The 13,621-nt window shown below is 39.7% G+C and overlaps 1 protein-coding gene across 4 annotated transcripts in view; it reads left to right on the top strand.

Moving 5' to 3' along the window:
* LOC306698143 (anoctamin-1-like) overlaps positions 1 to 13,621 on the top strand; it is an 85,121-nt gene that overhangs the window by 22,552 nt on the left and 48,948 nt on the right. For all 4 annotated transcript variants that reach the window (XM_079162326.1, XM_079162327.1, XM_079162325.1 and 1 more), the window contains 4 exons: positions 5,842 to 5,993; positions 6,202 to 6,256; positions 10,760 to 10,808; positions 13,351 to 13,406. In XM_079162326.1, the coding sequence (XP_079018452.1) occupies positions 5,842 to 5,993; positions 6,202 to 6,256; positions 10,760 to 10,808; positions 13,351 to 13,406 (312 nt within the window). The remainder of the gene's footprint in view (positions 1 to 5,841; positions 5,994 to 6,201; positions 6,257 to 10,759; positions 10,809 to 13,350; positions 13,407 to 13,621) is intronic.

The following is a 13,621-nucleotide window of genomic DNA, read 5'->3' as shown; positions in this document are numbered from 1 at the left end:
TCCTAAAGAATCTGATAAACTCAGTAACTAACAAAGAATCAGGATGAGTTATACTTCACTAATTCATCCCTCTTCAAATGTGGATTTCGGCTAATTCTTTTGAGGCTTTGTATTAGGTTTGAGATTTGTTCTACATTTTATTGAATCTCAATCCAGAATTGAATCTATTTATTTAATTTCAATCCATTCAAATACTATTTTGAATGTGTTTTGATTTTCTTTAAGTTCTAGCAAAAAACGGTTTTATGGACTACTACTATCTACTACTGCAGATTTAGCTCTGCATTAAGAGGTCCTAATATTGCAAATACACAAATATTAGAACTAAGTTAACTCTTTATTTCTTAATAGAGTGGCTAAAAGTCTCTGCTTCTTGAATGAAAAGCTATTGAAATACAAAGAGGAATAGCCTGTCTTGTGTGGGTTCTTTATAGGCTACTCGACCAGTTCCTCATGACTTCCATTGTTGTATTGGTCTGATCATTTTATACCAATTTACTCGTATTAGATGGAGGCAAAATCAGTAGAAAGCCAGTGTTGAATTAGTGTGTATTGTATGGCTGGAACACCTACAAAATAAATTTACTTTTGCGGCTAATTTTGTTCTGAATAGCGTAATTTACTAACTCATTACTCATTTCAAATATTTGATAAAAATTAATTAGGTTGCAGACACTTGATAAACCTTCATGGCTGGTGGGGCGCTGAATGTGCGCCCTTTATCAATCTGCCACCAAAGTGCCTTTGTTGCCTTAATCTAACCACACACATGATGGATTACATGTTTTTCCTTCTCTCCCGACTGGCTTCGTAGTTTGATTGACAGATAGTTCATCTAATCACCTGCCAAGTATCAAACCGTTTCCAATGATGACTTCTCAGATGGTTATATGTAACGAACTATCTGGTGTGTCAGGTTATCAAAGTCCTGCTTTTTTTAAATTTATGTTTCAAAGTTTTTATCCTCTTGGCCACAGCCAAACTGGGAATCATGTTAAGCTTATAAAAAATCTATGCCTTTGAAGAAACCGGACGCTGACAAACCCTGCTGCTCATGCCGACTGTTATCTAACCTGATAACATGGGCGCTGAAATGACATGTCCGATAATTTGTTGAAGTTCTAAAGATTTTGGTTTTTAATAAATGTTTTGTCTTTATTGGTAGTCGGCTAATGGTCTGTTAATATTATGACAGTTAAATATGTATTCAGGAGCTGGAATTTGGGTTCCAAGATAAAAATGAACCCTGCTTAAGTGACACTCAATTGTTTTATCACTGCTAAAGGACACCAGGAATGTTGTTTTATGATGGTGGACAGCTGATGTATCTATTGATGCTGGTTGTGTCATTTAATGTTTTTGATTGTCTCTTTTAATACTTCCATTTTGAATGCATCGTGTCGACTTTAAGTCTATCTAGAGCTTGAGATTGCAGTTCTGAAAGACCTTTGCTGTGGTGACACGGTCCAGTAGCACAAGTGCTTTGCACCAGCACTCGTCAAGTGATTATCTGTATATTTGTGTTTAACATATTTTCCTGTTGATGCGTGAAGAAGGTCTCTGACTGACAGTTTGACCTAATAACTTGTTGTTTTCCTTTCATTACATGCAGCACCTCAGTCATGCTTTTATTGGTGAGCAGTGAACTGAAGACTCTGGCTCCCATCCTATGTTTTAAGACTCTAGGAACCACAAGTAATCATGAATTTAGGGAGTGCAGCTGTCTAGTAGGATAATATGGTACTATAAGCTCCTTAATGATGGTGCCCAGGGGTGGACTGGGGAAAAAAAGTGGCCCGGGAGTTACTGTCAGACCGGTCCACTCAATACACGGCGCGCTGCCCACTCAATGCATCGCACGTATGTTAAACCATTGACACAACACTATTAGCAAACTATGGTAGTATTTAGTATTGGTACCCCAGGTGAAAAAAAAAGTACACTTAAGTACATTAAATTTAAGTGTACTAAGTATACTTTTTTGTACTTAACTTTCCACTATTGGTTAGTACACTCAAAGTGTATTAGATAAGTATACGTTAAATACATGTGCTAAATTGAAATACACTATTTTTGTACTTAGTATATTAAAGTGTAACTTACGGTGTAATGTAAGTTGTACTTTAATATACTAAGTGTACTTTTTTGTACTAAAATGGCACACACTGAAGTTGTACTTAAGTACATGTAAGTATACTTTTCTGTACTAATTACTGTGTGGCCCTGGGTCTAATCTTGGCTCTGGGGCCCCTGGCTGCTGCTTCCATAAGTTAAATGTCAATCCAATGTAAGCAAGTGACTACGGCTAACATGTTAAATTAGATAATCTCGATGATGACAACAGCGCCAGCTTGCTTATTTGACCAGATCATAACGTCTCAATTTTGGACATTTATCTAGCTAACGTTAGCTAGGCTAGCTTGTAGGGAACGTTACCTCATCTGTGAAAAGCAAGCTAACATTGGCCAAGTCAACGCCACAACTTTCCATCATATCACTGTCACCAGTCGATGGTTTCCCAAATAAGTCAGAGATTTTTTTAATATTAGAGGTCCCCAACCTTTTTTGCGCCACCCACCGGCTTCATGTAAGACAATATTTTCACGGACCGGCATTCAACGTGTGGTGGATAAACACGACGAAATAAAATGATACGATCGGCATTAAAACAAATAAAAAATGCATAAATAAATACAACTCGCAATAACGCTGAATCAGTGGGAGCCCTGTGCTTGTTTCTCTGCAACGAGACTGTCCCATCTGGGGGTAATGGGAGACAATGACACCTGAAGTCTGATCCTTATGTCCAGTCTACTTCATTTTGTTTTGATTACTGTCTCTGCAGAAAATCCCGCTTCACAAAGATAGGATGTTGGAAATGGAAGCAGGGTTTTCAGTGCTTTAGTGGTGATTTCAGGATATTCAGCCTTGATTTTAATCCAAAACACCAGCAGAGCTGTTGTCTCAAACATACTTTTAAGGCCCCTGTCATTTACAATCTCCAGCAGCTGATCTTCCTCTGTCACCACACATTATGCAGAGCGGGCTTGGCGCATCAGAAATACTCCTGATATTTAATTAGACTTCTGATATTGTCTGTTAAATGAAGCTTTCTTTTTCTTGGAAGTTGTAGGCTCTTCTTCTGTCTCCTTAGTGGCCTTTCCCTCTTGCAAAGAAGCTCTCCAAAAGTGTTTTACTCATTTTCACTAGTTTGCGGGCTTAATTTTTGAGGTAACGTATCACGTGACCGAGACAAGTGTCTTGCCATGTGCCAAGAGCCACAGGCGGATGAAATTGCGAAAGAATCCGGTCATTTTTCAAAATAAAACTTTAAAAAAATAAATAAATAAAACGGAAATTATATATTTATTCTTTCTGTGCGGCCCGGTGGTTGGGGACCACTGGGCTAGAGTGATTGACATTTAATAACACCTAAAACAAAGTTAGACTGACGGCAGAGATTAGATGAGTAAAGAAGATGGAAACCATGAGTGTGAATACAGATCGCGAGGACTAGTATAAGTGTCAGTCAGTGATTATTCACTTTAGGTATTAGTGTAAATTTAAAGTGTTCTGTGAAGCATAGAATATAGTCGGGGCCGGCGATGTCAGAGGGAGGGCCGGTTGGTGATGGAGGTTGGCCGGTATTGGACCAGACCAACCCCGTAGGCCTACCGGGGATTACCCCGGTATCCCCTATGGCCAGCCCATCCCTGATGGTGCCTGACCAATTAGGGCTTTGTAGTTGAGGAGAAGGATTTTAAATTATATTCTAGATTTTACAGGGAATCAGTGTAGAGAAGCTAATACAGGAGTAATATGATCTCTTTTCTTTTTGTTAGTACACGATCTGCAGTATTCTGAATCAACTGGAGATATTTAAGAGACTTATTAGAGCAGCCTGATAATATGGAATTGCAGTAATCTAGTCTAGAGGTAAGAAATGCATGAACTAATTGTTCTGCATCGCTTTGAGACCGGATGTGCCTGATTTTGGAAATGTTAGAGGTGAAAAGGTTCACAATCAAAGATAACTGAGATTATTTACGGTGGTGCTGGATGCCAGAGCGATGCCATCTAGAGAAACTATATCATTAGATAATTTATTTCAAAGGTGTTTTGGGCCTAGTAGAATAACTTCAGTTTTGTCTGAGTTTAACACGAGTTTATTAACGTCTGTATGTAGTCAACAACTGACTATCAAATAAAGAAAGTTCAATTGAATATTATCTCAACAATATTTATCGTCAGTTTTATTAATTTGAGTTAATGAATTATAAATAATACATCTAATGGTAAATGCATATTCTCTCGTTTCAAGCTAAATAAGGGATGCATTTAAGAATAAATTACATAACAAAGCTTATGAAAAATGTGCATCGTGAAATAAAGTACTTGATTAATGAATTCAGTTCATTGAGGTGTTGAAGTGAAAAAAGCCACCATATCATATTCTTCTCTATTTCTAATAAGAGAAATTTGTGTGCAGCGACTTTATATGTGATTATTGAAACCACTGGTTATTGTTGGACAGTGAATTAATGTGTTAGGATTCTGATCATATCGGGCTCTTAGATTGTTTATTTTTCTGTGCCTTCATTTCGGATTTGTGCGTTTGCTCAAAAGATTTTTGCTTTGTCTCGTAGTGTCGCTTCACATTACCACTTTTAATAATCGTCACAGTCTCTGAACATATCAGACTTACTGGTTTTAAACTGTCCGTGGGAAGAATTAACCTATAAGAGTTTGTCCATTCTTGGTTAAAGACTCTGGTCTCTCTGACCACATTTCTCATTTAGGAGAACACCAAGTGAAATAACTTCTGACTCACATATTGTAATGTTCCACTTACGAGTCGGAGACAGAGTGAAGTCCTTGCAAGAGGTTTATTAACACAAACCGTAACAATAGTGCCGAGCAGCTCCATCCAACATTATCCGTCTTTTCAGTCTAACAACACACTCTTCTTCGTTGGTTCCGGTCTAACGACCTTGCTAGCTCCCGACACAGAACAGGTAACAGCAGCAACAGGTTACTAACTAACAGGGTCGCTACAATATTATTCTCCGACTACTTGGTCTCTCGCCCCGTCTCCCCGTGTGTGTAAATCTCCCTCGAGTCGGGAAGCTTATCTGAATACACTTATTTGATTGTCTGAGTATCATCACGTGATGTGATTTACAACGCATGTAATTGGTCGGTGTGTTTCCTGGACCGCTGAATGAGTGCCGTAAAGGCTAAAAAGCTGCGCCGGTTAAAATTGAAGCGCTCCGTAAAAATTGTATAATTCTCAATTATCTATTGGTTGTAGGTCCAGGGTCCGGATCAGTATAGGATCCAAATGAATACACATTTTACTTTGGCGCAGCCATATTAAGTTGCTCTCTACCTCACCTCCACAACTATGAGCATACAGATAAACAATGAATAGAAATGTTTCATGGTATGTCATGATTGCTCTTTGCTTAAAATGCGTTGTGAATAGTTGTGTAACAAACCGCTGTTGATCCGTACAGATCCCCTCTCGCAGTTTGGCAAGCAATTACACACTTTTACCATCATAGTGTGAAATAAAGTTCAACTGCCGGTCGTTATCAGCCGATATTCAGTAAAGTTACCCGATCAAGTCTATTCGCCAATCCCCGATGATTAATAACGTGATCAGGATCTTTTTTTCTGCTGATCCAAGATCTGTGAGTTTTACAATCTAATGCACCCCTAATTATAAAAGTCTATTAACTATTCTACCAATGTGTTTTGTGTTTTTAAAGTACATCACACAGAAGGTAACCTTGATTGAAAAGTGTGTGATTGTGTGCGTGTTCTGTGGGTTATTTCTAGCTGTATGAAGTCAAGCAGTTGTGCGGTGTGGTGGAGAAGATCAGCTCCCTGGTCAATAAAGTCGTGGAACCTCTCCACCCTCAAGTCGAGGAACATCAACCCAAGAACATCAAACACCTGTCACACACTTTCTCCAGAGAGAAACAGCACCTGTAAGTGCATCTCTTACACTTTGATGGAAGAAAGTTGGATCCTTGTAGCCTAACGTAGTTGTACAGGTCACACAAGAGTAAAGAGCATCATAAGTTCTTTTCAAAAGTGTCATGGCACTATTACTGTGGTACACACTACGGTAAGATGTCCAAACTTTAGCATACAGTAACAAGTGTGTGTGCTTTTGTGTGTGTTTTTAACAAACAGGTTTGACCTCTCAGACAAAGATTACTTCTTCGACAGCAAAACCAGGAGTTCAATAGTAAGTCCTCGGACGTTTGTCTGCAATATATCTATCAACATTAAAATATCCTTTTATACATGACTGTGGTTTTTAGCCAACACATTTTTCTGACAGATTGTATATCATTAAGTGAAACCTTTCAGTTGTTTGTTAGAAAGACCAGAGAAATGCTAGCAACGACCAAAAGGTTTCGTAAAACATTCTTTTCAACCCAACCTGGTCTCCTAAAAATTACGTTCTCATACAAGGAAACTGCATTGTCAATTATGTTTCAGGGGAAACATGTTTTCTCCCAGATTGTGTTTGTTTTTACATATTACAAATATGTTTCTAATCATAGTGCACACAAATCTGTGTAGGGAGGAGGCGTATGGGGTCACATCAGTCTCAATAATTGCAAATGCACACAGAAAGATTCACAAATGCACACAGAACAATTCACAAATATATTCGATTTACAAATGCACGCAGAACAATTCACAAATACATTCCAATGCATAAATAAATAAATTACGTTTTATATAAATGTTAAAAAAAAATCACAAATATATTTCTGCATTTGTATGTATTTGTTTGTGGATTTGTATGTATTTATTTGTGGATCGCACTGCATTTATTTGTAAATCGCTTCACATTTATTTGTGGATTTATGAGACTCTCCTGACGTCGCTGGATTCACAAATGCGTTTTTTTCAACATAGACCTATCTGTAGCCAATCAGATGTCAGCCTCATTTTCAACCAATCACATGAGCGCAGCTCCCCCTCCCCTCCCCACGAGACTGTCAGCTTTGTTGAATCAGGAAATAAATATTGTAGCCGTCTGTGTTCACCCAGGGCCCTATTCCTCGTACGTGGTTCAACTAAGTCGATCAAATGTCCTATTATCCAGCTTAAATTAACTCGATGATTGACATCAGGCTATCTCGGTTCCTCAAAGGCTGATCCGCGCTCAAACAGTCTCGTTAATTCGAGCCAGATGTCAGACAACAGGATCGTTGCGCGTGCCCGTCCTACTTCAAAAGGGGGAAGCGTGGATCACCGAAACCATGATTTTCTAACAGTACAACGGCAAATCAACTCAAAGAAAGAGCCTCTTTTTTCTCCGCTGACGAGCAGGAGATGATCATGAACACATACGAAGAATTCAAGACCATAATCATGGCGAAATCTAACGCTGCGAGTGCTAGACGAGAAGCATGGCAAAATATCGCAGACAGCGTTAAATGCGCAAGTATTGGGAAAATGTATAGGTTAATTTTAAGTGCCTCATCACCCCAATCAATCAGATGATATTTCTTTAAGTAGGCTTAATGGATTGCATCATCCAATGAGATCTTATAGCGAAAATAATTATATCAACTCTTTCAGAATAAGTAGATAAAAACGAGCCCAAAGAGTATCTAATTGATACGAATTAATAGATACTTATGAGGATATATGTACTGTATGCGCTTATGTATCATGTACTATATATATATATGTGTGTATATACATGTATGTGTAGATTACCATATAGAATAGGAGTTTGAATATGTGTGTGTGAATCTGTGTATGGGTGGATCAGTGTGTATGTATTATTCATAATAAGCGGTGAAAATAAATTGTGTGTAATTCTCTCTATTCTTATCATGAGTCCACCTTAATCATGTTCTACAACAATGATATGCTATGGTGTACTAATAATACTGTCATATCATTATGAGTGCTTTCAACCATCATGTAGTTCAACCAGCCATCAAGAGGACACGGGAGCAAGTAAACACTAAGCACACAAACATTCAGAATGGTGAGTCGATACATGTGTCATGGTAATGTAATGAACACATCCATAAGTTTCTTAAGCACCAAATAAACTTTAGGAACAACACGGCATGCAGCGGCTTTCCCGATGTTCTCCGCATCACCGACACTGTACAAACATGAACCACTCGCAAAAAAGCGCGAGGCTGTGATCAGAGATGGGCAAAAATACATCAAAATGTATTTTGATACAAAATACAAAATACCCCCAAATAAATGATTACAACAAAATACTGGTGCCAGAAAATGTAACAAAATACATGTATTTTGTATTTAAAATATAGGAAATACTTTTTTCTGGATTTTCCGTTTTCTCACAATGTGGTATAGCAGAGCATTCAGGTTTATATAATGTACATAAAGCTCTGGTGAACCCCACAAACAGGAAGAACAGTCACAGAATGTCAGTGTAACTTAGCAAAGCTATTGAAAGACAACTTGATTATGTATATATATATTTGTATTAATGGGACTTAACAGCCCATAAACTTTGGCTTTGTATCAACAAGAACATATTCATCACATATGACATACAAGCTCCCAATCTCCCTCTTCCTATAGCTAGCTACTCGACTGATAAGCTAACTTGCTAAACACTGGCTATGCACTAGCCTAGACAGCATGCTAGCGTCATTAGCATGTTAGCATCGATGGCTAGCTTGATATTATAACCATCACCATGTTTATACAATAGGCTATGTAGCCAGACCCAGACATAAATTATACATCAAGCTAGTTGACATCTGTCACACTCAGATACAATATTTACCTTGGCAGACAATCCGTTGAACTTGAAGATCTGAAGACTGAACTCAGTGAACTGTTTTTTGATTCGTGGAGAAAGTATTTTGAGTATTTTAAATACAAAATTACTCCACTCTGAAGTATTTTGTTACAAATTACATTCGACTTTTAATCGGCCCTATCAAATACAAATTACAAAATACTCAAAAGTATTTGAAATACGTATTTGAAATACAAGTAATAGAAATACTGCCCATCTCTGGCTGTGATACAGTATGTGAGACAGTAGATGGCGTGTGGTGTTCAATGTACGGCTCGGGAAGGTCTTTAAATAAATGATTCCTTGTCGGCAGAATCGATAGCGCTCGTACAGGAAGTCATCATGATGTGATAACGGATCTTGGCGATCTCGAAGAACTCTGTCCCTATAAAACGCTAATCTGACTAATATCGCTTCCTCATCGATGGATCTCTGAGGAAGGGAGCTGACACTTTTCCCCGGGGGAGTGGCAGTTTATCCAGCGGATCTAGCTCAAGCCTGCTCTGGAGCAGGTTCAGGCTTATGGATGTGTTGCTATGGTGATTTTTCCAAACTTGCTTCGAGGAACCGAAAAGCCTCACTTATGTAATCTCATCCTGAAAATTATCCGGCTAACTCAGTTAGCCACGTACGAGGAATAGAGCCCAGAGCTCTACATACCTCATATCAGTAGAGACCGGACCAAACTATGTGTGTGTAAACCATATGGTACAAACAATGAGGCCACGAGGCTGCCAGCGTAATGCTGCGTTCACACCAAACACGATTCGCGCCGCGTTAATTGCGTTATTTGCGCCGCCTGTCTCGCCGGTGGACTATTTGTGTTCATTCGCGTGAATCGGTGAATCGCGCTGGACGTGCCGGTGAGGGGGCGCGGCTTATCGCCCTGATAGCCGTTCAACTGTCTGCCGTCAACTGTGGAAAAAATAACCTCTATTTCTGCTCAGTACGTGTTGTGGAAGTCCCAGATATCACGGGGAACTAAACGCCATCATGTCTGGTTCATAACATAGTCCAGAGGAGCTCCGTGGATTTCATCGAGCTGTATTCACTGTGTCTAGCAAGTCACACGTCGGCTGTTTACCATAGCTGTATGAACACAACATAAAGTGATTTGGCTGTGATTTAACGGCAATAAACCAACAAAAAGGAACTCCGAAATAACATTTATACACATAGTTTGGTCCGGTTTCTACTGATATGAGGTATGTAGAGCTCTGGGTGAACACAGACGGCTACAATATTTATTTCCTGATTCAACAAAGCTGACAGTCTCGTGGGGAGCGGAGGGGGGAGCTGCACTCATGTGATTGGTTGAAAATGAGGCTGACATCTGATTGGCTACAGATAGGTCTATGTTGAAAAAAATGCATTTGTGAATCCCGCGACGTGAGATGAGTCTCATAAATCCACAAATGAATGTGAAGCGATTTACAAATAAATGCAGTGCGATCCACAAATAAATACATACAAATCCACAAACAAATACATACAAATGCAGAAATATATTTGTGATTTTTTTTTACATTTATATAAATCGTAATTTATTTATTTGTGCATTGGAATGTATTTGTGAATTGTTCTGCGTGCATTTGTAAATGGAATATATTTGTGAATTGTTCTGGGCGCATTTGTGAATCTTTCTGTTTGCATTTGCAATTATTGAGACTGATCTGACCCCATAGAGGCGGGGGTTGGATGGGTAGGTCAACACAGGACGTTCACCCTGGGGATCACTGTTCGTGTCCTGTGTAAAACCAGGAGTCAAAAGAGTGGCGCATGAATGAGACCTAAAACACGAATATGAGTCGGCATTTTTGCACTTCCGGTTCCCTCGTCTCAAAGTCAATGTTTTTTTTTACGCTTTAATGTGCAGATTTTCTTCAGCAGCATGGTGAATAAAGTTCAGTTCTTCTGTTTTTCATTTCCTTTCAGGTCTTTGAAATACTAAAAAGAACAAAATGCAAGGCCAAGTACAGCATGGGTGAGTCTGGATCTCAGTCTCTCTCACAGGCCTCCTTCTGAAGAGCAGGACTGGAATGGGACAAAGAAATCGTCCCTGGCATTTTGACCCAGACTGGCTAACCACAATCGGTCCCACACCACCCATCTCTGCTCTGCCTTGTGTATACCAACCATGTCACTCCAGTAGCCAGCCTGTGTTACTGTTAAAACATCTCCTTTTAACAACTGAATTCATTCAAGTTTCTCATAAAAATCTGAAATCTTTAATTTTACATTTGAACACATGATAGCATTGTAATTTATCTTCGCCCAATACTCGCTTGAACGCACCATAATTGACTAAAATGCAATCTCCGTTGATGTGAGCTGTTAGCTCTGTTATAAGCAGGACTGTGCTTGGGAGGGACACTGGGCTGTCAGCAGAAGAGCTGGTCACTGTGATTACTGCATACATGCGAATGAAGTACAATTTAATTGGCCTACGTTTCTGATTAAGTTAGGTGTTACAAATGTTGCTATGCAAGCAACAGCAAAGCTATGTTGCCAAGCAAGACTGCTGCCAACCCGCCACTGTGGCAATATTTCCTCCTGCGGATTTCAACGGATTTGTTGTTCCCAATGTAGCATTAACAGGGATCGTCAATTAAAAAGCATAATGACGATCTTCCGATGGCATATTTTTACTGAATATTGGCCCCTAATAAACACCTATTTTTTACTTGCCTGATCTACAACTGCATAAAGAATTCTACTTCCCCGAGTTTACTTGCCCCGGAAAGCAAGCAAGTCTTAATGTTGACACACACACGCACACTTTTATTTCTCATTAATGTACACTCAGCACCCCATCTTGACAGAAAAAAACAGAAATGTAGAAATTTTTGCAAATTTATTAAAAAAAGAAAAACTGAAATATCACATGGTCATAAGTATTCAGACCCTTTGCTCAGTATTGAGTAGAAGCACCCTTTTGAGCTAGTACAGCCATGAGTCTTCTTAGGAATGATGCAACACGTTTTTCACACCTGGATTTGGGGATCCGCCATTCTTCCTTGCAGATCCTCTCCAGTTCCGTCAGGTTGGATGGTGAACGTTGGTGGACAGCCATTTTCAGGTCTCTCCAGAGATGCTCAATTGGGTTTAGGTCAGGGCTCTGGCTGGGCCAGTCAAGAATGGTCACAGAGTTGTTCCGAAGCCACTCCTTTGTTATTTTAGCTGTGTGCCTAGGGTCATGGTCTTGTTGGAAGGTGAACCTTCGGCCCAGTCTGAGGTCCAGAGCACTCTGGAAGAGGTTTTCTTCCAGGATATCTCTGCAATTGAAGGAAAGATTAATGCGGCCAAGTACAACCAGTCGTCCTGTCCCTGCAGCTGAAAAACACCCCCATAGCATGATGCTGCCACCACCATGTTTCACTGTTGGGATTGTATTGGGCAGGTGATGAGCAGTGCCTGGTTTTCTCCACACATACCGCTTAGAATTAACGCCAAAAAGTTCAATCTTGGTCTCATCAGACCAGAGAATCTTATTTCTCATAGTCTGGGAGTCCTTCATGTGTTTTTTGGCAAACTCTATGAAGGCTTTCATATGTCTTGCACTGAGGAGAGGCTTCCGTCGGGCCACTCTGCCATAAAGTCCCGACTGGTGGAGGGCTGCAGTGATGGTTGACTTTGTGGAACTTTCTCCCATCTCCCTACTGCATCTCTGGAGCTCAGCCACAGTGACCTTTGGGTTCTTCTTTACCTCTCTCACCAAGGCTCTTCTCCCACGATTGCTCAGTTTGGCTGGACGGCCAGGTCTAGGAAGAGTTCTGGTCGCCCCAAACTTCTTCCATTTAAGGATTATGGAGGCCACTGTGCTGATAGGAACCTTGAGTGCTGCAGAAATTCTTTTGTAACCTTGGCCAGATCTGTGCCTTGCCACAATTCTGTCTCTGAGCTCCTTGGGCAGTTCCTTCGACCTCATGATTCTCATTTGCTCTGACATGCACTGTGAGCTGTAAGGTCTTATATAGACAGGTGTGTGCCTTTCCTAATCAAGTCCAATCAGTTTAATTAAACACAGCTGGACTCCAATGAAGGAGTAGAACCATCTCAAGGAGGATCAAAAGAAATGGACAGCATGTGAGTTAAATATGAGTGTCACAGCAAAGGGTCTGAATACTTATGACCATGTGATATTTCAGTTTTTCTTTTTTAATAAATTTGCAAAAATGTCTACATTTCTGTTTTTTTCTGTCAAGATGGGGTGCTGAGTGTACATTAATGAGAAATAAAATGAACTCTTTTGATTTTTAGCAAATGGCTGCAATGAAACAAAGAGTGAAAAATGTAAAGGGGTCTGAATACTTTCCGTACCCACTGTATATATTCATTCAATGTAGAATAAATGTTAGCTTAGCTTACCACACTTTTATGGTAGGTTGTCCAACATTGCTTATATGTAATATAATTCAGAGTTGTGCAAGCCTCAATGACCCAGCTGTGGTAACATTTACTGAGCTTGGGTATACTGTAGATATGTAGAACCCACATTAACTCCTGTGTTTGTTTTTTCTCGGCAGGGATCACCACTCTCCTGGGTAATGGTGTCTATACAGCTGCTTATCCTCTCCATGATGTGAGTACTACTAATCCTTGTGCTAATAGTTTAATATTATTGGTGATACTAGTAAATCACGTTTATATGGTTGTGTTTTGAAGCCTTTATCAGTTACATAATGGTAATCGCTAGAAGATGAGGTGAAACAATGCCAGCACTAGAAAACCACTGTAGTTTCTCCTCCTCTTCAAACTAGTCCATCTCAGATGATTAAACTCGGTTTACAGTCAGTG

This window comes from Pholis gunnellus, assembly GCF_910591455.1.
Source record: "Pholis gunnellus genome assembly, chromosome: 7".
NCBI lineage: Eukaryota > Metazoa > Chordata > Actinopteri > Perciformes > Pholidae > Pholis > Pholis gunnellus.
This window is presented reverse-complemented; position numbering and strand designations above follow the sequence as displayed.